The 27,535-nt window shown below is 42.7% G+C and overlaps 3 protein-coding genes across 6 annotated transcripts in view; 2 read left to right on the forward strand and 1 right to left on the reverse strand.

Moving 5' to 3' along the window:
- The window catches only part of MGAT4A (alpha-1,3-mannosyl-glycoprotein 4-beta-N-acetylglucosaminyltransferase A), a 104,169-nt gene extending 101,846 nt beyond the window's left edge, over nt 1–2,323 (forward strand). For both annotated transcript variants that reach the window (XM_047781480.1, XM_047781479.1), the window contains exons 15-16: nt 878–990; nt 1,111–2,323. In XM_047781480.1, coding sequence (XP_047637436.1) covers nt 878–990; nt 1,111–1,137 — 140 coding nt within the window. In that variant the 3' untranslated portion in view covers nt 1,138–2,323. The remainder of the gene's footprint in view (nt 1–877; nt 991–1,110) is intronic.
- Nucleotides 2,324–8,341: 6,018 nt separating this feature from the next.
- On the reverse strand, nt 8,342–17,250 carry UNC50 (unc-50 inner nuclear membrane RNA binding protein). Of its 3 annotated transcripts, none has more exons than XM_047781481.1 (7): nt 17,102–17,250; nt 15,786–16,069; nt 15,616–15,687; nt 14,651–14,771; nt 10,752–10,891; nt 10,562–10,663; nt 8,342–8,686 (listed from the first exon to the last, which is right to left on the reverse strand). In XM_047781481.1, exons 2-7 carry the CDS (start codon nt 16,063–16,065, stop codon nt 8,550–8,552), a joined length of 852 nt encoding a protein of 283 aa, XP_047637437.1. In that variant the 5' UTR covers nt 16,066–16,069; nt 17,102–17,250; the 3' UTR covers nt 8,342–8,549. The 3 variants fall into 3 exon arrangements, with proteins under 3 accessions (XP_047637437.1, XP_047637438.1, XP_047637439.1); XM_047781482.1 differs by having other exon boundaries at nt 17,141–17,245; XM_047781483.1 differs by lacking the exon at nt 15,616–15,687 and having other exon boundaries at nt 17,102–17,249.
- Nucleotides 17,251–17,294: 44 nt separating this feature from the next.
- Nucleotides 17,295–27,376, forward strand: LOC125127837 (cytochrome c oxidase assembly factor 5). The gene is made up of 3 exons (XM_047781485.1): nt 17,295–17,516; nt 23,524–23,607; nt 25,943–27,376. The coding sequence occupies exons 1-3, from the start codon at nt 17,418–17,420 to the stop codon at nt 25,982–25,984; spliced, it is 225 nt and encodes a 74-aa protein (XP_047637441.1). The 5' UTR covers nt 17,295–17,417; the 3' UTR covers nt 25,985–27,376.
- Nucleotides 27,377–27,535: the final 159 nt, after the last annotated feature.

The raw sequence follows: 27,535 nt of genomic DNA on the forward strand, positions 1-27,535 counted from the left end.
TGTTTCCTCACAGCAAGAAAAATTGAGGACAGAGCACATTATCTTTTATAGAAGTTCTTAGTCCTTATCCTTTACAGGAGGGATTTTTAAACTTGTCATTTCTACTGGAGTTTTTATTTTGGAACTGCCTTGAGAAAGAATCATTTCTAATTCCTTTTAGATGTGACTTTGGAAAGAAGACACTTAGGTTGAGCCCTTGCTCAAGGCCAGTCATTGTTATCGTGTCTAAAGCACTGAAGTGTGTTGCTCTCAAAGTGGTTAGGCTGAGTGATGGTTAGAGTATATTTTCTAAGATTTGTAAATTACACTTGGCTAAAAACTTGTATATCAGTTGATATAAGAACAAATATATTTGCTTTGTTTTTTTTTTTAATTTGCAATAAGAAAATGTATAACTACCTCTTTAAATAGGTTCCTTTTTTTTTTTTTTTTTTCTTTTCAGTACCACACCCATGGCATATGAAGGTTCCCAGGCTAGGGATCTAATCGGACCTACAGCTGCCGGCCTGCTTCACAGCCACAGCAATGCTAGATCTGAACTGTGTCTGCAGCCTACACCATAGGTCAAGGCAATGCCGGATCCTTAACCCACTGAGGGAGGCCAGAGATCGAACCCATGTCCTCCTGGATCCCAGTTAGGTATACTTCCACCACACCACAATGGGAACTCCTGTTCCAACTGTTTTTAAGCATGCACTACTTCATGAAAAATTTAAGAGCTGAATAGGAGGGAGAAAAAAAAAAAAATCACCCATGCCCTCTGTATGAAAACAGCCACTAGAAATACTTTGGTGTTGTCTTTCCCTGTTCTAAGTCATTGATATTTTATGTGTGTGTGTTTGAGTCCAACCAATAAGTATTGGTTTTTATTTTGAAGGGAAATTTGAGAATGGTGTTGCAGAAGGAATGGTGGATCCCAAGCTAAACCCCATTTCAGCCTTCCGACTTTCAGTTATTCAGAATTCTGCTGTTTGGGCCATTCTTAATGAGGTAAGACAACTTATCAAACCAGTGACACATGAGCTTCTACATTTTTTTACAACATTTGGATGTCCTTTTTGGAAAGAAAATTGATTGCCATTTCATGCTCCTTACTATCTTGTGTTTCAGATTCATATTAAAAAAGTCACAAACTGACCATCTCCTAAGAAACCAAGACCTTATTTTCCCTTGTAAATTTGTTAAACACAGCTGAGCATGTACCTTTTTTTTTTTTTTTTTGTAACTTGAATTCTACCTCTTGTGAAATCTACTGTAAATAAGATGATTGTCATTTCCACTTGGAAAGTGAATCTCCCATGGATAATTGTATTCATTCGAACCTAAGCTGTCCTCCAGTTTTAACTTGACTCAAGCATTTTACAGTTACGACAGCCTGTTAATATGACTTGTACTATTTGGTATTATACTAATACCTAAGAGTTGTACATATTGTTACATTCCTTAAATTTGAGAAAAATTAATGTCAGATACATTTTATGAAGGGGGTACTTTTGAAGTTCATTTATTTTACTATTATAGACCCTCTTTTATAGATTATCAGGGATTCTATATATATATATATATATACATAAAATGTTATGGAGTTAATTTATTAGAAACACTTAAGAAGTACATATTTTTGTGCAGTAAATTTTTGAATCAATACTTTTTTTGAAAACCAGTTACCTTGCTTTTTTAAGTTCTTTCTATATCTTTTCTTTGGAAATGCAGACATTAACAAATTAATGCCATTTTTCAAATGCACTGCCATTTAAGAATGAATATAGATTGATTTCCTAATGAAGTACTTTTATAATCAGTGATTCTGAACAAAATCTTTTCAAAGGCATTTGTCATTCCTTAAAGCCAAGATTTTAAAGACCAATGTCCTTCTTGAGGGTTATTTTACTATACTGTGTATGGTGTGTAGCCACAAAAAAATCAGTCTGATAAATTTTAATGTGCAGGGGTGAGGCCTTCAACCCGAATTATCACAGACTGAAGTCCTTATATTTCCTCTGAGATGTAAAAATGACAAAATTTTCTTTCCTGTTTTAATCTTTGTCTTTAATCCATGAATGAGAAGCATTTTCTCTTTTCTTGATGCTTTTCTTCTCTCTGTACTCATTCTGTGAGTCCTGACAATGTGTTTTCTAGGTAATGCTGTTGTATGAGACATGATTGGTTTAATTTTAAAGAAAAACAAAATTATAATACTGGTTTTGGGTGAAAGGTATTGTAACAGTTGTATGTCTTTCCAAAATAATTTATTTTATTGATTCAGTGAATGAATATCTGAAGAGGACTTAATTTCAAATGGTATCACTACTGTAGACAAAAATATTGTCAGCCTTAGCAATCAGTGGTCTTCTAAAACTTTTTTACTTTTATGAGATTATGAATTCTCAACATCAGTTCCCAACCAGTCTGGTGTCCTCAGGTGGATGCAGGTGGGTTACAGGTGTGCTGTGCTTGAATCCTCTGAGCTTTCAGAATAGCCAGGGGCTGAGGCCGCAGGCAGCTAGAGGCTGGAGGCATGTCACTTTGTTATCCAGTAGGCTGAACAGATAGCTTCCAAACAGCCTCATTTTCTGTGCAGTTACACAGTGAGAAAGATCGGGAGACACTGATAAGATACAGTTATTTCTCTTACTCCATATCTGAATAATTCTTAGTTATTTCTCTTGATTACAAAGTTACATGTTGCTGGAGTTCCTGTTGTGGCTCAGCCTGCTAAGAAACCTGACTAACAAAAGCAAGCAAACAAACAAATCTGACTAACATCCATGAGGATCCAGGTTCAATCCCCGGCGTTGCTCAGTGGCTTAAGGATCTGGTGTTGCCCCAAGCTGCAGTGTAGGTTGCAGATGTGGCTCAGATTCGGTGTTGCTGCGGCTGTGGTGTAGGCTGGAGCTGCAGCTCCATTCACTCCCTAGCCTGGGAAACTCCATGTGCCATGGATATGGCCCTAAAAAGAAAGAAAAAGAAAGTTAGTTGTTGCCAATAATGATTTTTATGTCAAAGTCCAATTAAATTTTTTTGTTGGTTTTTTTTGTTGTTGTTGTTTGTGGTTTTGTTTATTTTTACAGTCACACCCATGGCATGTGGAAGTTCCCAGGCTAAGGGTCAGTTCGGAGCTGCAGCTGTGGCCTATGCCACAGCCACAGCAACACCAGCTTCAAGCCGCATCTGTGACCTGTGCCACAGCTTGTGTTTTGTTGATTTTTAAAAAAATTTCCTTATTATTTTAATTTGTTTTATTTTCTTCTGAAGTCTCATTGGCCTAGAGCCCAATGACAAATTTCACTGGAAAAGTATAACCTGATAAAATTTTGGCACCAGCTTCACCCACTAAAGTACTGTTATAAAGACTAAGGATCAGGAGGTAAAACCTGGAGGTGGGTTTAGAATTCCCCTTGCTTCCCCTGCTTTCCAAGTAGCCAGCTCTGAGTTGAGGAAGAAAGACCATGCCCTGAGAGTCTAGGGAGGTGACAGTTACTGAGGCCCTTTGCCATGTGTTTGGAGCATCTCAGTCTTTAGACCGAGCCTCATCCAGACAGCTTTTTCCTGTTTTCATGCTCAGTCGCCCTTCCCATGCTTAGCTTATCCCTCCTGTTCCTGAGAATACTTTTAGCTGAATCTTACCCATCTTGCAAGGACTCTCCTGTGTTCACCTCCCTCCCCTTAAATTTGCTACCAGTGCCTCCTCGAGCCTGGGATAGTGCCTGACATGTGGCAGGTGCCCAGGCAAAGTCTGGATGAGGGGACCAACTGTGCTAGCCTACTCACCTCTTTTTCTTGACTCTCTTTGCCTACTTTCCTCACTGCACACTTACACACACACTCAGCTGTCCAGTGTTTGACTATGGGGCGTGTGTGTGAGTGCATACATCTGTTCCCTCTGGCCAAACGTACAGCTCCCGAGAGCAAGCCTGTGAGTCATGCTTCCTGTCTGTCCTCTGCCACACGCTTGCTCACATACTAGCCTCCTGTCAGCTGTGCTCTCCTTTCCCCCACTTTCCACTGGACAGTTGGAAGTGGCCATGCTTCCCTCAAGCAGGCAATTATAGTGGTTGCCCTTAAGTCATGTTAGGGTGTTAAGTACTGGGACAGAAGATTAGGGGACCCAGAACAGAGAGTTGCTAAGTACTTGACCTTGAGTGGACACTGAACCACTTTTATCCATTTGAAAAGTGTCAAATGGTGGGACGAATTTTATATATATATATATATATATATATATAGACTGTATGACATGATGTCTCTGGAGCTGTGCTGTTCTATACAGTCGCCATTAGACACATGGTGTTCACTCCAATTAATAAAATACAATATTCAGCTCCACAGTCATGCTGGCTGCATGTGCCCAGTGGCTTGGATGGCACAGATGTACGACATCTCCATTACAGAAAATTATGTAGGACAGCACCATGTCAGGAGTGCTCATGTGAACATTTTAGAAGCCAGGATCATGAATTCCAATTATGAGCCTAAAAGCAGACATGTAGACTATATCATAATGATGACTATTTCAGGTGGGAAGAAGAAGTTGAGGACCTGCTTCCAAGAGTCTAAGATCCAATTTCTAAGTTCTTTGTGTTCAGTCTTAGGTGCCCTTCACAGCATTCACTGTCCCTACGAGATAATCAAAAAAGAGCACAACTTGAGGTTAAGGTCCCAAAGCTTGTGATGGATGAGCTTTGGAAAAAGTGAATGCGCATGGATTTTTTAGCACACAGGCTCTAGACATGTATGTGTAGGTTAATTCAACCACTGGAGATGTCTTTGAACAAAGGTATAGCTTTTCAGATTAATGATTGCATCAGGAAATAATTAGAAGGTGATATTTTTAAAATTTTAGCAATTCTCTGAAGGATTCTTCTAAATCTGTCATCATAATGAAAAAAAAGTCATTTCCCCACAGTGCTGTCCTCAAGGACAAGTGTGGTTATAAGGGAACAGTGTGTTTGGAGAGATTGCTCTAATTCATAGCCATGTGTAATTCTAACAGCCAGAATTCCACAAGTGACCCTCGATGACTTTGTATATCCTACCCCTATGAGTGTGTGTAGAACCTGTGATTATGACCCATAATTATGTTATGTTGTACATTAAAAGACAGATTATCCGGGGATGGCTAATCTGATCATGTGAGCTCTGTATAAGCAGAGAGTTTTCTCAGGCTATTTAGCAGAAGTCAGAGATTCAAAACAGGACTTAAGGCACCAAGGCTGGTTTAAGATGAGGGTGGCCACATGAGAAGAAATGCAGTTCTTAAGGAAGTGAGAGGCCCCAGCTGGCAGCCAAGGGGATGGAAACGGCAGTCCTGCAGCCACAGGAACTGAATTCAGCCAACAACCAGAAGGAGTTTGCAGGTGGACCCTCTGGAGCAGCTAAGAGCCCCAGCCCTGCTAGCACCTGGATTCCAGCCTTGTGAGAGCTCGGTCATGTCTGCCTGGACTCCTGGCCTACAGAGCTGTCAAATAATAAATGGGTGTTGTTTTAAGCTTTTAAATTTTGCCGTGATTTTATGCAGCAATATAAAATGAATACATTAAAGCAGTGATGAGGAGAAGTCTTGGTACTTGATTCCCTCTGGCATGCTGGGTATTCCTTGATAAACACGTCTTACACTAGCACATCATATACCCAGGCCACATCTGGCATTCTCTGCTGGAGATCTTGACTAATTATTACTGGAAGGTTTTTGGCAAAGACTTGCAGTGTCTTAGTAGCGTTTCATGAGGGAACTACTAGCACAAGATTGCGTGGGTAGGGTCCAGAGCGTAAGGAATTGTTTTCCTGGAATGGGTGTCACTTTATGTTGATCTAGGCTGTTGCGAGCCTGTCACTGTATTATTTAAGAATGATGAACAGTGTTATTTTAAATTAGATATTAAGAGGGAAAAAAGTATGTCTTTATGTAGAGATCAAATAATCTATTCTGTGTTGAAGGACCTGATTTTTTTTTTTTTCACCAAAAGCTTACTTTATTATCTAAGCACAGATCAAATCCTATACATGCTAACCAAATTTTTGTACCTTGGATATATTTTCCAAAATACTTCTCTGCTTTCAAGCTATTAATTGCTAATGAAGTTTTAATTTTGGTTTTTCCATTACTTTATGTGCTTTTAACCACATAGCCTTGATGAAAGAAAGGTTGAGCTAAAAGAAGGAAAATGAGAGGCTAAGACTGTCAAAAGGCCATAAATTGAAGTCATAATCAAATATGAGGGTTCTAAGGGAACTCAGACATCTGATCTCTTTTCTTTAAAGAGGAAACTTTTCCCAGCTATGTAGCAGTGTTTGTAGCATGTAGAATTCAGTTTGATAGTTGTAAACTTTTAATTATTAATCTTAACAGATATGTGCCATGATAATATGCTTACTTTATTTCTTCAATGCATGTGAACCTACAGTGCTGAAGAGACCCCACCACAGTATTACTTAAAGAAAAAAAAAAAAAAAAAGGATCTATTACATGTATCCCCATATCATCAGTACCTATATAGAAACTCTTTTCTTACCTGAAACTCACTTTCACCTACTGGATGCTAGCTAGAGCACATCCAAAGGAACAAGCCAGAAAGAGCAGCACTCTATAGTGTGTGCATGAGCTGAGAATTTAGAATATGTTTTGATAAGTAAACTGAATGTTGACTGGCAAACACTTTGTGTGGAAGAGTATAAGAATGTTAGGAACAGTGGTGCTGAAATTGTTCTAAAATGAGGATTGTCTGTTGTGGGAAACATTCAATGCTCTTGGATGCTAGGGAGGCTGTTGAATGTGTCACTTGGTCTGAGTGGCTTCCCAGTATTCATAATTAGCAAACTGCCCTAGAATCAAAGGTTTGGTTCTTTAGTTTGATTAGCTTTTTCACTATTTATTCAAAATGCTCAGTGTCTGCTGCAGTTGGGGGAAAATGCCTTTTGAAGACACAGTCTCTGAGCCTTAAAAATGGCTGATGTTAAATGGTACCATAAGATGCACTACCAGCAGATTTGATAACTTTTCACTTCACTGTAGACGGTAACGTTTTCTAAGAAAGATTTAGAGCCCAGCTGATTAAACATTAACGATTGTTTCGTTTACGGAATGGAAATCTAAAGGGTTTCTCCTTGAGAACACAGTGCTTTGGGTGTTTGTGGAAGCACCTTTTGGAGAAGCTGCCTGAGGAGCTGCTTTTCTGGGTTGTGCCAGATGCTCTTTTCTCCTTAAATGCATTGTACATATTTTCCTTACAGTGTCTTCATTGATTGAATGGGTAGTATCTGTAGTAATATTTTAGGTACCTGTTGGATTTTTAAAGGCAGGTTATTTATTTTCCAATGTGCTGCTGTAACTGAAAACCTGACAACTGGTCCCGCTGACTGTGCCTTCCATTGCTGTTGCTCTGTGCCACAACCGTTCACGTGTATTTGAAATAAAGAAGTTTAAGAAGCCATGTTGAATTCAAGACTCCTTCTAATAAAAATAGGTAAAACTTCATGAGTGCCAAGTTTTTTTTTAGTAGTAGTTTTAACACTGATATAATAGTTGAATTATTTTCAGTTAGAAAATAGGAATGGGAGTTCCCGTCGTGGCGCAGTGGTTAACGAATCCGACTAGGAACCATGAGGTTGCAGGTTCGGTCCCTGCCCTTGCTCAGTGGTTTAAGGATCCGGCGTTACCGTGAGCTGTGGTGTAGGTCGCAGACGAGGCTCGGATCCCATGTTGCTGTGGCTGTGGCATAGGCCGGTGGCTACAGCTCCGATTGGACCCCTAGCCTGGGAACCTCCACATGCCGCGGGAGTGGCCCAAGAAATGGCAAAAAAACAAACAAACAAAAAAAAATAGCAATGGATTTTACACGTAGGTTTTAGAAAGTCTTTAAAGAATGAAAAAAGCTTTAGTGCTAAGACTAATTATCAATGCTATGCAGGTGGTTGCTGCTATGTATGCTGTATGATCCCCAGAATAAGAGTGGCCACCAGGGGCCTCTTCAATCTTGTGTATTTTGTTTGTTGGGGTTTCCTTTTTTTTATGCAGATAGTACTATTAATGATATTTAGAGCCTGAAGTACAGTGATTCCTACTTGGGTTCCAAGTTAAGGAGACTTTTGAAGATGAGACAAGGATCCTGTGGCTTATTTGAGAGTTTAAGATGCAGCTGCTAGAAATGGGGGTGGGCCCTGTACCTTGTCAGTAACAGAGGGAGAGGGAAAGCAGATGATAAGGACCAGGTTCTCGTGTTCTCCAAATGGATGCTCTTTCAAAAGTAATTCATATTAAAAAAAGTATTACCTTTCTATTCCCCTCATGCCCTTAGTACACTGTATATCATGTGTGCAAATATTGAGTGAATAAAATACATGCTTTAGTTTGAAAAATATTTATTATAGAAATGTACATTTGTTTTAAGGAATGTACTCGACACAGTGTTAACATCTGTATTTCTTCAAATCTTTAAACTTTACACCTTTAAGATATCTACAATGATCATTTATTTACATGTTGCACAAGAAACCATCACCCCCCTCCCCCAATACTGCTGATGCAGGGAAGGTGTAAGCAGCTCATGGTTTCACTTCACTCTGTACTTGTAGAAGGAGCACAGCATGTGGGTGAAATTCCAGCCCAGTGCTAGTGACAGTCCATAGAGCAGGATGAGAGGTGCAAATGGGTAGAGAAGAATCACCGTGTTTTTCAAAAATGGCAGTGCTGGAAAAGGAGCAGACCCATGTCAATTGGTGAGGAAAGTAATGGGCTGCTCAGTGAGCATCCTGTAAGACAGCCCCACCGCACAATGAGCGGCTGGGAAGGCACCCTGCTGTGAATCTCACTGACACTGCTGGACCTGTCTCAAGGACCCTACCATTACCAGTCTTCTGCGTTAGTTCCTTCTCATTCATGGTCATGAAGAAACTGAGCAGAGGTTTCTCAGCACAAAGGCTGAGTGAGACACAAATCCAGGACTAAGGGTAAGAGTGAGGGACAAACATCACCAACATTAACGCACGCAGCAGTGAGTTTAAACCTGTGATGCTTCAGCAGACTCTTGTCTTAACATATGGATGATGTTATAGGAAAAAGCAGCTTGCAGCTATCTGAGATTTCCCGATGCAGAAAGCGTTACACCTCCACCTTGAGAATGTGAGAGCTCAACTAGTGCCCCAGGCTTTAGGGAAGGGAAGAACTGAAACTCTATAATATAAAATAGATAGCCACGTTTCTTTTTGCTCATGGCTTAGTGGGTCCCTATCCCATGCATTCTAGCCTAAATATTTCCCATACCAGTAGTCCTCCAACTGAAATTGGGCTGGGCTCAAAGAAACGTCTAAATTGTGGGGAGTTCCCAGGAGAGTGATCCAAAATCCACTTAAAGAAACCATCAACTGGCAGTGTGCTGATGACATCTGCAGACTGTCTCAAAGTGTGAAAATTCATTAGAAGCCTGAATACAACATGTTGCAAACATCTCCCCTGAACTAGAGAAAAGGACTCCCAATGCCCAAAACAAGGTATTACAATCTGGGGTGGGGAGGGGGTTTAAGTGGCCTCTGGCAGAGCAGCCAAGGGGGTGATGGGGTCACACATGAGTGTAAGGGGCTTGTACTTACAGTAAGAACCTAATCATCTAGAGTGACAGGAAAGGAAGGGCTAAAAAATATATATAATACTTATAAATCATAATTAAGATCTAGATTACACTTAGCTCTAGTTAATAAAGATTTCTTTATATGAAAAATAATGTAAATATGTTTCTCATCCATATGATGAAAAAATGAACTGACAGAAGGATGTAACAATAACCTCACATACCCTGAGCTCAAAGCTGGCCCTGATCTTCTGTGATTATCTACAGAACCTCTCACCCCTACACTTCTCCAGTCCAGGAGCTGGCCTGGGACCTTGCAGTGGGCCTGTGGATGCCTCCCCATCTCTGCACCTCCAGTCCTGAGACTCAGTGCAGCCCAGGAGCCCCGCCTGCTCCTGAGCCCCACTATCTGCCTGTGGCCACTGAAGCCTGGGTGCTGTGTCTTAGGTCCAGTGTATGAATTGTGAGCAGGGTTCATCTGTTTTAAACACAGATGTTTACATAATGAAGAATATTTCAAACTAAAAAAAAAAAAAAATCATGAAAATGGAAAATGAGCCAAGCTTTTAAACATGCTCATCTGCTGGACCCAAGGCTTTCATCACTCTGACTGCTGGTAACCCAGAACCCAAAAGCCTTTGAGAAAAGGAAGATAAAGCTGGTTGTGGGTTCCTGCAAGTAACTTGGAGAGCATCAATATGGTTTAACATGGTTCCCTGAAATTATTTAATCTGTTATATACCAGCTCTGTCACTTCCTAACTGCATGACCATGGGCAGGTTACTTAATCTGTCTGTGCCTGTTTCCTCATTGGAAAAATGGGGAGAAGTAAACCTGTATCATAATAATCAGAGGTTAAACAAGAGATTTCATAAACAACCCTCAGGACAGTACCTGCAAGAACTCCACAAAGTAACTGTAAGATAACTGTATCACTGTTACAACAACTTTCCCCTCCCTGTTGTGTTGTCAGCCAGCCAAAAAAAGTGATTACTTACCACTGTATCCTAGGAAAGTCACATAGATATAATAGCCAACTGCAACCAGCCATAAGGTATTTCCAACTAAACAGCCAATGAACGTGTCTGTTAGGATAACATCTGCAGAAGAGATGCATGAAATGAATCTCCTTTCAGTGAATAGTATGAAGACTTTCTGATAATAGGTTGAGAAATAACTGCTACTTACGGTTGATGAAAAAAAGTTGGATAAAATGCAGAATGACGAGGAGAGGATAAAAAGCATTCAGATGCACATCGAAGGCATAGCCCCACTCCACATCATAGTCTCTGCTCTGCCGTTTCACTAAATACTTGTTAGAGATAAACCTGAAGAGCAAAGTTAAAATTTCTTTCATAATACAATACAATTCATTCTGTGGGTATTTATGGACTCCCTTCTACGTCCAAGCATTATTCCAGACACTGGAGATACAGTGGCAAACAAAACAGACATTTTGGCCTTCAATCCAGTGGGAATAGACAGACAATATAAACAGATGTCAGACGGTCCTGAGCAGAAAAGCAGAGCAGGTCAGAAGGATGGCAAATACAAGGCTGAATTGTTAAATATGGCGACAGTCCCAAGAGAGTAGCATCTGGGCAGGGACCCAGCAAGGGCAGTGATGGGGCTCCCAGGGCACAGCATTCCAGGTGGGAGGTGGAGCATGGGGAGGTGTCAGGGCCACCCAGAGTGCCTGACATAAGTGAGAAGAGCAGGAAATGAAAGCAGAAAAGAAACAGGAGCTAGATCTGATAGAGCCTGTGGCCACTGGCAAGTCTCTGGCTTTCGCTCTTGGTGAAATCTTATTCTTGGTGAAATCCAAGGTGAGCGTGGAGTTCCCAGGAGAATGTTTGACTCAGGGTTCTGACAGGGTTCTTCTGGCTGGTGGTCTGAGAAGAGACTCTAGGACAAGAGTGGAAGCCAAGAGCCCAGGAGGGGGCTGCTGCGAGTGGGAGGTAACAGGTAGCAGTGGAGGTGCTGACTTGGGGACCTGCTACAGCTGGAAGGCAGAGCAAGAAGAGTTAAGTACTGGACGTGGGTCCCAAGAGAAAAGATGCATCAGGGACTACTGAGAGATTTCTGCCTTAAACAAAAGGAAACTTGAGGCACCACTAACCAAAGTGGAAGAGAGAGGTCTGGGGGCAAGAAGAGAGTGCAGGGGTTTGGGTTTGGCCCAGTCATGCTGAAGAAGCCCTCTGGTCTGAGGGAAGAAGTGCAGGAGCCTGAAGTTTAGAGGAGAGGTGCAAACTGGAGATGTAAACCCACTGGTGTATAGATGCTATTAAGTACCATGAATCTGAACGGGATCACCCAAAGAGTGAACAGAGACAGAGAACAGGGCAAACCTTAGAACAGGGCTCACCCCCCCTCTCCAGCCCAGAAAAGGTCAGGGAATCAGAAGGAACCAATAAGGAGAGAGTGGCCAGTGGCATCACTAGCCACAAGATCACTCGAGCTCATGTCACTGTTCCACAGGCCTACTTGTTCCATAAAATGATGAATGGATGAAAAGATAGACATGTAGGTAATAGAACAAAGGATCTTCGAAGGAAAAGAACAGAAAGGATTATTTGTATTATAAACCCAGTTGTGGAAATTCAATGGATTTTCCTATGTGTGCTTTCATTTCGAGGATACTGTTAAAAAAATGCTATGCCTACAGTGGAAATAAAAAGAGAACAACTCCAGTGACAGGGGGAGAAGGTGGTACAGTACTAAACAGTCTTGTGCTCAGTTATCTGAGGATGTCAAGATAATACTGCTCTGCTCGAACTTAACCAGTACACCTTCCACCGTAGCCAAGAACAGGTGCTGTGAGAATGAGTGCAACAAGCGTCTTGGTCCACTGCCCAAGTTCCCATCCTGTGGTCCTGCTGCCACTCCTACCCCTCTGCTTAGCCCTTAAATAGATGCTTTCTGGGCTTCCGGCTTCTGACTGAGTCTTCTAGAACACAGACACTCCTCCCGAGAGAGCTCAGAGACAGCTATGGTCTTCACCTCCCACCTCTGTATTAATGATGCGTGTCATGTCCTCATCCTGGCCAGATGTTGGAGCTTTACAAAGTTAACCACCCCAGTGTCTGCAGCACCTTTATTCCCACCAAATCTTCAACAAGCCTCGTGAATTCCACGTGGCCAGCACAGGATGCTGTTTCTGCACCCACCACTTGCTCCTACACCAGAGGTTTGGGCCATCCCAGGGGCCAGGGCTCCTCCTCTTCCACCTGCATACATCCCCTCATCGGCTGTGACAACAGCACCAGCCTGGCCGCTTCTGCTACAATACGCACCCCACCATCGCATTCAGCCTCACCACCCTCTCTGGCTCCTCCTCCACTGCTACAGAGAAGATTTATCCTGAAGTGTGAATGTCACGGTACTTCTTACATTAAAGCCTCCAAGCCCCCCTCCTCTCTACCCCCTGCCCCTGCCCCCCAAGTGCAGCCCATGAGATCAAGTCCAACTCTTTTCTCTGAATTGCATTTAGGGCCAGTTTCTCTAGTCCCATCTCCTCCATAGTCATCCAGTACCACCTGTATTCCCAGACCCTTCAAGCTGCCCACTTCTCTGCCTCTGCACATGGTTCCAGGAATCATCCCCCCCATCTGCCCAGACACCGCCTCATGCTGGCTTCTGTGATGCCTCTGGGATGACTGAAATTACTAAGTATTACTTCTATTTCTACTTCCTCACACAATTCACAGCATAATGTAGTTTCTCAAAAATATACGGAGTCCTTTTCCATTTAACTCAAATTATGGTGCAGATTCATACTAAAGGCACTAAACTCCCAGTTTCTGTGGCCCTGCAGATTCAATGCATTCAGGGCAGAATGCCAGCAACAGGCTATTTGTTTGAAAGCTTTATTGAAATTTTTCATATACCTTGTTTTTCACGAATATTTTGATAATGAATATATGACCTCCATTAGTTAGTAGTATTCCTTTTTTTATTTTGGTCACACCTGTGGCATGCAGAAGACAGAAGTTCCTGGGCTAGGGATCAAGCCCAAGCCACAGCACTGACAAATCCTTAAGCCCTAGGCCACGGGAGAGCTCTAGCAGTGTTCTCTTGAGGCCAGATTTTAGAATTTTAGATCAATGATGCGCTGGATGCACTTACCACGTATAAAACCTGTACTCTACTAGTCAGGTTATAAAGCAAAGTCAGAGGTTGGTATCGTCAGAGGTTAGTGTCTCAGAATCCAGCTTAAAATAATGACAGCTACCATTTTACTGAGCGCATACTATCTGCCAAGGTGCTTTTCAGACCACAGTCATCTCAAATACCTTACAAATAGATGATTAGTGCCATCCCCCAAGACAGGAAATGGGGACTAAGGAGCTCACAGTAAGTGACTCAGCTGGCACTGGAACCCAGGTCTACGACCCCGGGTTCTAGCATTTTCTCTGATATACAGGCACCACCACTGGCCCCCTGCTGAGCTGGCTGGCACATCCACACCCTAAGCCCAGCATGCCAACCACACAGGAGCACTGCCCAGGGAGCAGACTGAAGAAACCAAACACTAGCTGTATACGCAGCATACTACCATTTTCACAGCAAACCTGAATGAAGTCAGACAGAGAACCCGGTCAGTAAAACCTGCATATGTGTCTCTCAGCAGGAAGGCACTGAAAGTTTAATAATAATTTTAAAAAAAGTCCTTTTTCAAGTGCACTTCACTTAATGTCCAAGGTTCAAAGTCAGATGCCATGACACAACCCTCATCTTACACATCTAGAAGTGACCCATGGACAAACGCAGCAGGAAATTGTGCCATCATCCAGACAACTTAAGCAGAACTGGCTAACTGCGTCTTATTTTTACAAAATCAGGGATTGTGTTAATAATGACACAATCATTAGTTTGATTCACTTATTTGCTGCACTTTGACAAGGCAGATCCTTAGAGAACTTTCTGATCTAGGAACTGACACAGGAGGACAAGTTATAATGACCTTGGCTGCCAAAATGAGTGCTTTCAGTTCATCTATCTTGTTTTAATTCCCATCGGTTACTCTCTGAGGCGAGCCAACAGAGGCTCTACAGCAGCATCTGAAAAACCGAAGTTATGGTACTCACCACATTAACGTTGATATGAGCAGACCGACGCCTACGCAGTCTATGAACACAACCCAAAGGAGCAGCTTTATTGTCTCAAAAAATCCCATGTCCAGCACAAAGCCAAATCCTATAGTGGACACTGCAAGAAAGATTTATGAAATTCATTCAGGCACTGTGCTAGGTTCTGTGGATACAGGGCTTGTCTCTGCCTTTCAGATCCCAAAAGTATGTAATCAAAACCCCAAAAGTGTGTTTGATGTAACTGATTAAGAAATGCAGATCATCTGGGAACACAGAAGGGCCAACTGAGATATGTGAATTTTACCGAGGCCGCCCCCATCTGTCTATGGTTCACCAGAGTAGCCCCAATATACAGAACACCACCAGTGCTGAAAAGGCATGCATATACTCAAGTCCAGTTAGAGGTGAAAAAAATCCAACACCCCAAAGGTGGTTCAGACCCTTCCACTCTACCACAAGAGAACTTAAAAGTAGTTTCTCGAGTTCCCATCAGTGCTTTTAGAACTCCCACTCTGGACTGGGCTGACCGCAAAATGCAATCTCTAAGCTCAATAGTCCTTTTTCACAGGAAGTTTGCATTTGGGTACCAGTTTCTTTATCATGGTAGTTGAAAGACATGGAACGGAGTTCCCGTTGTGGCGCAGTGGAAACAAATCCGACTAGTATCCATGAGAATGCGGGTTCAATCCCTGGCCTCACTCAGTGGGTTAAGGATCTGGCATTGCCATGAGCTGTGGTATACGTCACAGACATGGCTCAGATTCTGTGTTGCTGTGGCTGTGGTGTACGCTGGCAGCTGTAGCTCTGATTTGACCTCTGGCCTGAGAACTTATGTATGCCTCAGGTGCAGCCTTAAGAAAAAAAAAAAAGACATGGGGTGACTCTGTCCTCTGCTTTTCAAAGTTCCGAGGAAACAGGTTACTCTGGCATCTGCTTGGGACCTTCAGAACCAGGAAGAATACCACTTTCCGTCTTTTGAGATTTGTGAGGCTCCAGAAAGGCAGAAACAGTTTCAGAGATCCTCAAATTGTGACCTGTGACATGATGATAACAAAAGACTCTCGAAATGACAAGTCCGACCTGAAAGACTCAATTTATTCTTTAACTTTATTGCAAAAAAACTAACACTTACCACAGAGCCAGATACTTAATAGGACCAAGAAAGCAGGGTCATCTCTGGCCCACTGATCCTTTGTCTGCTTTCGGTAATGGAAGTTTCTGTAAACTCTCTGTGGGGACGTGAACAGGTAGAGCATTTGCCAGGCTGCAAACTCAAAGTCCATTTGCCGAAAACGAAAAAGCCTGCGCAGGTATTTGTAGCGTTTTGCTCCAGCTGTGTGCCTTGCTGCATCCCTGGAATTCAGGGCTCCATTCCCCTGTGCTAGGGAATTCACTGATGTACTTGGTAACATCTTCCTAGATGGAAGAGAAAAAACTCTTTTACAAGTTATCCGAAGGAATGGCTGGCTAGCACCCCTCTTCTGAATTATTTAGGTGGGAGATCACTTTACATTTGGGCTCAGATCCTTAAGAAGAGGGCTTAAAAGGGGATGCAGGTGGTTTTGAGGCCGGTTTGGGGGCTGGAGAACTGATTACACTTCAGGCAAGGGCTGCCCCACGCCCTTCTGAACTGTTACACGGTCCATCCATTCCCCACACTTCGCTTCCCTAGATCCTCAACCACGGTCCCAGCGAGCTACTGCTGAGAGCGACAACGGAGGCGCTGGAGGATGAAGTGACCCTCTCAAGAGCAGAGCTAGTGTTGGAAACAAACTTCCAACTCACGCACTCTGGCTCAAAATTCCACCCTTCAATTTTTGCTCTTAACCAACTAAGGCTTTTAGGGGAAAGCCTTTGCTTAAGCCAAACAGAAACCATGTTATGGACGAGGTAAAATAAATGCCCTATCAGACAGGTCCATCAGTGTATAACCAGCACGTAATTCATTCCCTAGAATGTGATGTCAAAACAAACCAAAACTCCAAAGTAAGTGGTTTAGGTGGGGAATGACAGCGTGGGAGTCCAGCCCCCACGCTCCGTGCCAGCAGCTCAGTGCCCAGTTTCACGCCCCAGGCCACCGGGACGCCAGCAGCGCCTCCCAGGCCCAGCTGCTTCCCGCTGACCCGGGCCGCCGATAGAACGGCCAGATTTAGCATAAAAACACTGGGCGCCCAGTTACATCTGGATTTCAGATACAGGAGTAATTTTTAGTATAAGCAGGTCCGAAACACTACGTGGCACATACGCATATCAAAACATTACTGAATTATCTGAAATTCAACTGTAACTGGCCTCCTTGATTTTGCCTGGCAGTCCTACCACAGGCCGAGCAGCCGGACCTGGGCGCGGTCACTCTAGCGCCAGGTGACCCAGGGCAGTGAGACGGCAGAGGAAAAGGCCCGGGGAGAGCCCAAGACATGCGCGGACCCGACGATCGGCAGGTCTCACCTAGAGCCCCGCGGCGGCCTCCACCCGCTCCAAACTGACCCAGCACATCCGCGCAGCAGCCGAGCTCAGCAGCCGCTGGGCCAACTTCCCTTTCAGCAACGTCGGCGACGCTGGAGGCGCACCACATCACGTGACCCAGTTTCGCCGCGCGTGCGCAAGCGCGGCCTCTGGGTCTCGCCCTCCAAAGCGCGCTCGCCGGAAGTGGTTGCTGCCGGCTTCCGGTTCCGCCCTTTGCGGGGGTCCCTGGCGTCGTACCGTGTCGGGCTCGGTTGCAGACTCGTGTGTGTCCCGGCCGCGGCGGGCGGGAGGCGCAGTCATGCCTCGGTATTACGAGGACAAGCCGGAGGGCGGCGCGTGCGCGGGCGTGAAGGAGGACCTGGGCGCGTGTCTGCTGCAGTCGGACTGCGTGCTCCAGGTAGCGCGGCCGGGGGCTCGGGGTGACCGAAGCCCGAAGCGGGGAGGCGGGGCCGGCGAAGGGCCCCGCTCAGGCCGCTGGCGGTTAAAAGACGTGCCTCTGAGTTCTCCGTCCTGGGTATTGAGCGCAGCAACAACTTAATGAATTTGGGCAAATCCGCTGTCTGAGCCTCACTTTCCAACGGTGTGAAATTGGAGATAAAGATGCCTCCCCATTGGGTTTTTGTAAAAGGGAAACCGTTTCAGTTGCGAAAATAGGCATTGAATGCTGCCACTCTGCTAGGTTTTGGAGGCATGAAGAATAGACAGGTTTCCTATTCAACTGATAAGAATCAGTAAGTTAGAGCTTGGCACACTGTGTTGGCTAGTAGTTTCTTTTTTCTCTGTTCAGTTGTGGCTGAAAAGATACTATATTTTGCCTTGTGTTGGTTAGAATTTGTTGTTGAGCTGGAGTTCCGTGCATTCCTGGGTAAATTGTAAGCGCCTTTTCTCCACTTTGTATCTTAGAGCTCCCCCTACTGCTGGTTTTGTGCGGTAATGGAAGGTTATTCTCAGGTTTTTCCCTCACTACAGCCACAGCTCTTCTCAGGAGCCAATTTGAATGCAGTGGGTTTCAGAGCTGACGGGGGAGCTGGGTTCTGGCCTGAAAACCAATTAAAGCACAAAAACATTTTCCAATTAAAACAGCCTGGTGAGAGGGTAGTCAGTAGTTATTTTTGCATTTGGAGATATGATTTCAGAAAGTTGCCCTCGGAGTTCCCATTGTGGCTCAGCGGGTAACAAACCCGACAAGTATCCTTGAGACTTCGGGTTCCATCCCTGGCCTTGCTCATTGGGTTAGGTATCCGGCGTTGCTCTGAGCTGTGGTGTTGGTCCCGGACTCGCCTCGGATCCTGTGTGGCTCTTGATTCGACTCCTACCCTGGGAACTTAAGTGTGCCACTCTTGGGGCCCTTAAAAAAAAAAGAAGAAAAGGCAAAAGGTTGCCCTTATTTCAAAGAAAAAATAACTACCCCCAGAGGCTATATCAGGTGTTTCTACTGATTTCTGCTTTATGTTTGTTTCCCTGATTTGGGCGGTTGGCCAGACTGGCCTCCCAGTGTCTGGTAAAACTTCAGAGCAGATATGAATGTAAGAGGTTATCTAATACAACTTGGTCATTCAGCTGAGGAGACAGGCCCTGTCCCCGGCTGTTTCCTTCCTGCTACTTCATTGGTGCATGTATTCAGGCAGCTCCTAGTAAATACCTACTAAGTGGCAGCAATTATACCAGGCACAGGTGATGCAGAGATGAACTAGTTACAATCACTACCTGCATCAGCTTGGTCTGATGGGAAGAACAGATGTGTAAGGGGCTAACTTCCTGTGATAAGGGTAATGTAAGCAATTAGGAAATCGTTTAATGGGTAGGGGAGGAAAATGCCTTGGACACCCAATGGAGAGCAACTTACTTGGAATTTGGGAACTTGTCACAGATGAGGTGATATTTGATCTGAGCCTTAAAGGTTGAGAAGTGGTTTATTAAGTAAAGGAGTGGGGGCTGTGGAGGTTGTGGGGAGAATCTGAGAGAACAGCATTGCAGAAACAGGGAGGTGTGGGGGCACCATGGGGAGCTGGCGCCATGCTGGCCTGTAGCCTGGGCAATGTGACCCGAGGCTTGAGTGGAAGGTCACCATGTGTGAAGGCTCTTGTGTGTCAGAGTGAGGAGCTCAGGCACAGAGCAGGACTGAGGAAGGAAACTCTGGAAGTGGCAGAGGAATACTGGTGGCTAGGAGAATAGGAAGTTGGTTTTTTGCCATGACTGGTTGATTTAGCAAACATTTGAGTGACAAGTCTAATTCAGAGGGCACACAGCTGAATGGGACACATTTGCCTCTGTGTAGTAATGGGATCTCTGGGAAGCTTGAAAGCTGTAGGCAGAGATAAGGACCAGGACACATGGCACAGACATTACTTTCCCCCATTGAGTGTGTGGCCTTTTTGTTGCTGAATTGGGTCGACTAGGAGAATGTGATGTTTAAAACAGTCTCTTAAATGGAAATGCATTTATAGTTTGTTAAATTCATCCTGAATGGTCACTTCAGCTGGACTATAAAAGGGCAATACTGAGGCAATTCTTGTTATGCAAATCCAGGTTGATAGCCTGCCGCCTTGGATGGTGTCACTGGCAGCTCCAGCCCAGCACTTCCTACTAAGGATATATGACCAAGGAGGTTCTGCTGAGGTTTGTGCCTGCTCTTGTATGGCCACCTAATTTATGATACATACGGTTTTTCGATTCTTAGCTTCCTGAATAAAGAAGTTACTGTGATCTCTCAGCAGATGATACCAAAGTCTCTCCTAGACGGTCTATTCCACCTGAAAAGCTGCTGGACCGTGTCTTAGGAATTCAATATAAACTTTTTAGTTCGAGGACTGCAGTGAGAGATAGTCAAGGAAATATAGGGGCTCAGAGAAACTCGGGGTAATAGTGATAGGGATGTAAACTCCAGTGGGGCTGGAGAAGAGAAGCAAGGAAAAAGCAGGTTCAAAAGGCATCTCTTGGAAAAACATCTTTGATCTCCCAGGATTTTAAGACTCCTGGGAGATCAAACAAGTTAAACTATGCGCAAGGAACTCAGTTACAAGTTAACTCCTTTCTGTCTCCATTAACAGCTTCCAGACCTTTGGCTTTTCATCACAATCACCTGTAGATGGGGGTGGAGCACTTAAAAGTACAAATTCCTGGAGTTCCCATTGTGGCTCAGCGGTAAAAACCCAACTGGTGTCCATGAAGATTCGGGTTCGATCTCTGGCCATGCTCAGTGGGTTGAGGATCTGGTGTTGCTGTGAGCTGTGGTGTATGTCACACGGCTCAGATTCTGTGTTACTAAGGCTGTGGTGTAGGCCAGCAGCTACAGCTCTGATTAGACGCCTAGCCTGGGAACTTCCATATGCCATGGGTGCAGTCCTAAAAAAAAATAATACAAATTCCAACTGTTCTCCTCATCTCTCTTAAAAAGTGGCCCAGGTTGACTTGGGCATAGCCATGTTTGGGAACCACTGAGCTTGACCACACAAGCTTGGAAGTGTGTTAGTTAGGTTATAGGTTCAGATAAATGTTACAGAGACCCAGAATAACAGTGGTTTAAACAAGATAGAGAATTCTCTCTTTTGCTCCTGTGCCTATAAGCAGGATCTAGTCTAATCCATGGACACTGTTGATCTATGGGCTCAGGGGCTACAAAGGGAGGCAAGATGTTACTCTCACACTCGTGGTCAAGATTGCCTTGCTTCCTTATCATCAGACCTAATAACAGGATGGAGGAAAGTGGGGCAAGCCACTTTCTATTAAGTACCAACCCAGAAGTTTTACATGTCAGTAAATATAAGGACTATTTTATTGGCTAGAACTTAGTCACATGACTACCCAGCTTCGAGGTGGCTGGGAAATCTAGCCCTGCCATATGCCCCACTAAAAGGGAAGCGTGAATGCTAAAGGACAGTTAGCAGTCTGCCATCAGAGGTGGAGGTGAAGGAAGATGAAGTAACCTTTCTCTTAAGTTTGGTATCTAGATGGATCTTCCCACTAGGCAGTTGGCAGTATACCCTGAAAGCCTGTGAAAAAGAAGCAGTCTTGGATATAGTTTGGGAAGCCTTAGTTTATAAATTACAGTCTTTTGTGTAGTTGTAGTCTTTTATCTGTCTCCACATTGTTCATATGGGCCACCCCCTTACAGAGTTTAAGGGAGGAACCTAATAATGCGAAGAAGCTTGCTACTGTTTTGTCCTGGTTCACTTTTGAGAATCCCTTGATGTGGATGACAATTCAGATCTAGGACCCAAGCAGACGTAAAAACTAGAACCAAGATTACCGGGGATCAGGAATGCCACAGATGTGGTACCCTCCAGCTTTTTTTCACAGTAAAAACTAGGAGTGTGGCACTTGCAAAATAAAAGTTTGGGGGAGCGATTGCAGTGATAGAGTTGGGGTGTCAAAAACCTCCCTGAGGGGAAATTCCTGGAGCGGGGGATGTGAGTTACATTTTTCCTGGTGCATAATTGCACCAGGTGTTTCTGCTTAGGTAGTACTCTAGCCAACCTCATTAGCATCTTCTAAAGTGTTGAGAATCAGCACTAAATCTGTTGAGGTTTTAGAGCACCTGATTGTGGTTGTTTGAGCGTTTAAAGTTAACGGAACAGGGTTTTTATTCTCAAACAAAATTGCTTGACTCCTTTTGCACTGGAACTTAGCTTGAGTAGGAAGATTTTGTGGTCTTTTATATTGTCCAGCACTGCATAAAGCTAATATTTATAAGCAGTGTATGTTTTATTATTTCTTTAATAGGAATGAAATGTTTTGATTTTTTCCCCTCATGAATTGCAAATCGGTTTAATGTCATTAAACCTCAGATGATTCAGAAGGTTCAAGTTCATTCTCCTTTATCCAGATGTTGTTTTATAAGTTTACATTCCTGGGAAATAGAACCCCTTGAAGACCATTCCCTGTTCTCCCTTGTACCTCCTCCTCTGCTTTGTGACTTGCTCACATTGCCAGTGAACTTGGCAAGTGTACACCTTCTCCTGCCTGCTAGTTAAGTTCTGTGATGGCAGGAATATCTTGTATTGACTTTATAACTTCCCACTAAACTGATCTAGGACAGTTCTGAATTTTTTTTAAAGTCCTTGTGAGTGTTTAGTTACTAGACAAATAAGTAGGGTAGGGCTTTCAAAAAGAAATTTTCCAGCAGTTAATTTTTAATCTTGGCTCTTTGTTTTTTTTGGTTTTTTGTTTTTTAATCTTGGCTCTTTGAATTTTGAAATACACTTTCTGTAGATATTTCCATGTATCTAGTATAGTTAAGTGCCTTTGTGTTAAGTTAAATTTATGGCAGTATATTTGTTCAAAATATTTTACAATAATGAAGAGGTAGTATTAGGATTTTTATCCCATGTTTCTCTACTAAATACTAAAATTTTAGCTCTTATTTTGCAGCTGTTACTTTGTCTAGTCTGACATTTAAATAAGTGTTAAGTCAGAAATAAGCATTTCCCCCGGGGAACATTGTTGTGGCAATAGCCTGTCCCGATGGCAGAAAATGAATGGTTTAATCCAATTTTCTAAAGCTCTTATGAGCTTTCACTGCTTAAAGATGATTTCATTTCACATTGGACCCAGGCACATCTTCCCTCGCCAGTATATGTAAGTTCTGTTCAAATCTCGCTTTCCTCTTCCAGTTCTTACTCAGTTGAGCTTCTCGATATAGTCCTTGACAGTGGTGGGACAGGGTAAGAAAATGCAGAGATGTGTTGAGGTAAAATTGCTTGCATTAAAAGTGTTATAATTGGAGACTTTAAAGCCACTTGATACCACCTTCCAGAACCAAACTTCCCATTCACCCCAGCATGCCTGATCGCTCATGGGCACGTCCTCTCTTTCCCTCTCTGTCTGTCTCTGACACACATGCCTTTCTTCTCTGTCTTGAGGACTTTTTTTTTTGCTTTTTTAGGACTGCACCTGCAGCATATGGAAGTTCCCAGGCTAGGGGTCCAATTGGAGCTATAGCTGCCAGCCTACACCACACCACAGCCACAGCAATGCCAGATCCAAGCCGAATCTATGACCTACGCCACAGCTCATGGCAATGCTAGATCCTAAACCCACTGAACGAGGCCAGGGATCGAACCTACATCTTTGCGGATACTAATCAGATTTGTTTCTGCTGAGCCTCCACCGAAACTCCTAGATTTTTATATAACATTTTAAAGAAAAGTATCCCATGAAAGCCAGTGTTTTCAAGAATTCAGGGGCACCCTTAAGTGCCCCCAAATGATTTTTTTCACTCTACCCCTTTCTTCTTAAGTACCAACAGTCAAAATGAATTACAAATTACATTTTATGTAATATACTATTTTCTTTTGTATAACTTTTTAAAAAAGAACTATTTCCAGAAGGACAGTTATCTTGTACTTTGTCAATCACAAAGTACAAAGATTTCCCAGTTATTTATATTGTTTTATGTGTTGTAGGAAGGAAAATCCCCTCGACAGTGTCTGAAGGAAGGAAGCTGCAAAGCTTTGCAATACTCATTTTTTGAGTGTAAAAGATCAATGGTAAGTGGTTAAAGATTTTTAAAAGCTTATACTAAAAAATTAACTCTGGAGTGAAATATGTGACTTAGTAATTATAAATAGCTTGCAGTGATACCACTTGGAAAAAAGGATATATTTCTTTTTTCTTACCTAGTGAATTACTATTAGGTAGTGTTCATGAACACCCACACTGATTAATTATTCTGTTACTTTGTCATTACGCTAACTATAGCTGCTAAAGTTCATGAATTTCTGAAAGAGTGAGCGTGCAGTCTTGGCGAGTGTAATAGGGAAGAGCTGCTGTCAGTCACTGTATTTGGGCCACTTGCTGGGTTACACAGACCTGTGATATGGGGCTCAGGGTGTATGCACTAGGTCTTACATGCTGCTGTGACTAGGAGAAAATGTGGGTGTCTGTTTGAATTTTTATTTTTATATTTTGCTTTTTAGGGCCACACCTGTGGCATGTGGAGGTTCCCAGGCTAGGAGTCAAAGCGGAGCTGCAGCTGCCGGCCTACACCACAGCCACAGCAACGGTGGATCCAAGTGCATCTGGGACCTACACCACTGCTCATAGCAGTGCCAGATCCTTAACCCACTGAGCGAGGCCAGGAATCAAATCCAAGTCCTCATGGATACTAATCAGGTTCATTTCCACTGAGCTACAATGGGAACTCCTGTTTGAATTTTTAGAGTGAGAATTGTGGAAAGAGAGCCTAAGAGAATGTTAATTAATGTTCTTTAATTTCAAAGATCCACAGAGATCTTTGGAATAGAGACTGAGAGCCTTCTCTTTGTGAATAGAAGATATGAAATCAGAAAAATGGAGATCCATTAAAGATGGCAGTAATTTGGACTTGAAGCTGTTTTGTTTGTTGAGAAATAGCACTCAAGTCTCTTCCCTTTTTGGAGAGGAGCAGCAGAGAGCACAGGATATTGAGACCTGGGAGGCCAGACAAGAACTTGAGCTTGTTTGCTAACTAATCGGATCCAGGGAGGTTTAAATTTGGCCATGTTCTCTTTCCCTTCTCAACTGACACAGTTCTCTGCCATACTTACCTGTCATTTAATGTAGGAAAGGAGGATTTTCTTGCCTTCTCTCACATAGTTTTGTTATCCATGTGAAATGAAAGCCTTTAAATCTTCCAAGAATGTTAACTTATGTTTAAATAATTGAGACGTCATAAAGTTATGAGGGAAGTGATGAGTTGTCCTTTTTAATCTAATGACTGAATTTGTAATAAACTCTCTGTAATTCCCTGCCTGAAGCTCAGTCTTTGATCTCCAAAGACCTTGAATAAATTAGAACATGTAAACATTTTCCACAGTTGATCTACCTTCTGCAGAAACTTGTAACAATCTTGAGTAAAAAGTAAAAATGCTTCTGACCATTTCTAAATATCAGTACAAGGTAGAGCTTCACTCATACTTTGACACCAGAGGGAGCAGTGCAGGGAACTTTTCATCAGACTTAGAGGTTCTTGGAGCCAGGAATCCCCAAGACTGATTCACTGTCAGTCCTGTAGGAAGGTTGAGTCATGTCACACTTAACCAGTGCAACTTCAATTATGCACTCTTGGCAAAAACCTGAAACAAAGCAATTTAAATTGTGCTGGTGATTCTGCTTCATATTTCAAACAGCATATAACCCAGTGAAAGTGAGATGGTGAGTTGGAATCCGCTGTGCCCTCGTAGATAAGCATCTCACATTCTGCTCATGATTCTTGTGTTTGAATCTTACTTATTTTTTGAAAATGTGGCTCTTAGCTACTTTATTTAGTGCTCAGGTGAAGAAACAGCCATCTGTCCGGAACTGGCTGTGTTGTTCTCATTAATGGCGTTTAGTTCTAAAATAGTCCCTGGGGAATGGTATGGACTGTCTGCAGTTTTGCCCTCTCCACCCACTTTAGGATCCTTCTCCCTACCATACCACCCTTAAGAAGTGGCTGCACTGTGAGGCTTAAGTCAGAGGACATGCACCTGACCTAGGAATAGTAATTTAAGGATTTTTAACCCCTGGATGTCTGTGTGTTTTCTTAACATTTTTCAGGGTTCTTTCTTTTCTCAGTTGCTATTTAAAGATTTTAAATACACTTGGATATTAACACAAATGAAACTTAATTCGAAAGTCAAGTTTGTTGAAAGAATAGCATATATTATACTTCAGAGAAAAATGATGAACGTAATTTGGACTCTTTTTGAGAAGAAACTCCTTATTGTGACCTTAAAATGACTTTTGTTTTTAGTGCCATCTTTGTTATTTTTTTTTCCCTTGGTAGCTGAGATAAGTGAAACTAGGTTACTTCTCTCATGTAGTAACACCCCTCCAAAACATGATTTATTTGTATATTTTCAGTTAGATGCCAGATCAAGATTCAGAGGAAGAAAAGGATATTGATACTGCTGTGTTGAAACCAAGATGAAAACAACAGAGGATTTCTTCTGGCCTTTGAAACAGAGAAGCCAAAATAAGAAACACACTTTTCGTCACATCTGTTCTATTGAACCAGTTTTTCCCTCCTCGGAACACTAAAGAAAATGGATAAGTTCTGGTTTTCAGTATGTATAAAGTAAATGATTCTCTCTCTCTCTTTTTTTTTTTAAATTTTAATTTTTTCCAATTCTCTTGTTCTAAATATTTTTAGGAGAATTAATTGAACAGTTGTGGGCTGGGAACATCATAGGTGTGTTTTAAGAATTGTTCTGAAGCACAGAAGATGGAAAGACTTTATTTTCAAACTTGACTCTTCAACCAGTTTGATACAGTTTGTACATCCTTTGGGAATGCTGTGAAGGCCACTGAGGGGACTATTAAAATCAACATGGAGCCGGGTGAGATGTCTGTCGGGAAAGTTTAGGATAAAGCTTTTTTAGTCAGTCTGTACTCTTTAGTTCTAAAATAAATTGTGTTTGATTTCTTGAAGACAAAATGCTTCATTTGCATTAATTCACTGAAGTACCTCAAAGTATTACTATCACGCATTAGGCATAGCTGGATGCAAAGCCTGGGATTATGATGTCAGGGCTCCCTGCCTCCATCTCTTGACTGTTTTTGTTTCCTGGCCTTGTTTTCAGGCAGGCCTGCTGTACATAAAGGGAAAGAGGCCAGTGTTCTACAAAAGTACACATCCTTTAGATCTGTGATCCAAGAGGAGGAGAGGTTGCCTCCTTCTCTAGGGTCCATGGGTCAAATCTATAAAAGGACTCTTGTCTTGCCTGGATCATCTGCTCTTATATTAGACCAATCTCTGTGGAAAAAGGGATGAGAACCTGATCTTGGCCAGGTCTGGGCCTTACGCCCTATATTTTGTAACTCTTGTCAGAATCACATTGGATGAATAACACGCCTGATCCTCAGAAGGATTCAGAGCAAACTGAAACAGTAGTTATTGACTGTAGAAGGCAAGACTGAAAATCATGAAATGCTTGAAAAAGTTTAGAATCATTTTATTCTGATCACATAGTACAGTAGAGAGCCAGATATGAAACTGAGTTTCCAGTTTTATTTTCAGTATTGAAGAATAATGGACGAGCCATAGCTTCTTTACAGATCTTTAGTTCATTGGAGTTAAAGCAATCAAGTATTCCGTAGTTCACTTGCTTTCTTAAAGATTCACCTAAAGTTGTGAGAATTCCACTTCAGCACTGGTCATCATTACAGAAAATCACTGAGGTTCACTGTACTGCTTTTTACTGGGAAAGGGGAAATGATGGATTTTTTTTCACTAACTTGTATATCTGTTTAAGTGGTACAATTTTTATTAAAAATAAAATTTGATAAATTATTGTATAGAACCTGATCCTTTTCTTAATTTCAGCTTTATCGAGAGCTCAATTTGGAGGACTTCAGGTACTGTAAAATTCACCCTTAAAGTATACAATTCAGTTTTTGGTTTTGTTTTGTTTTGAGTAGAGTCACAGAGTTATGAAACCATCACCACTGTCTAAT

The sequence above is a fragment of the Phacochoerus africanus genome, chromosome 5 (genome assembly GCF_016906955.1).
Source record: "Phacochoerus africanus isolate WHEZ1 chromosome 5, ROS_Pafr_v1, whole genome shotgun sequence".
Classification (NCBI taxonomy): Eukaryota; Metazoa; Chordata; class Mammalia; order Artiodactyla; family Suidae; genus Phacochoerus; species Phacochoerus africanus.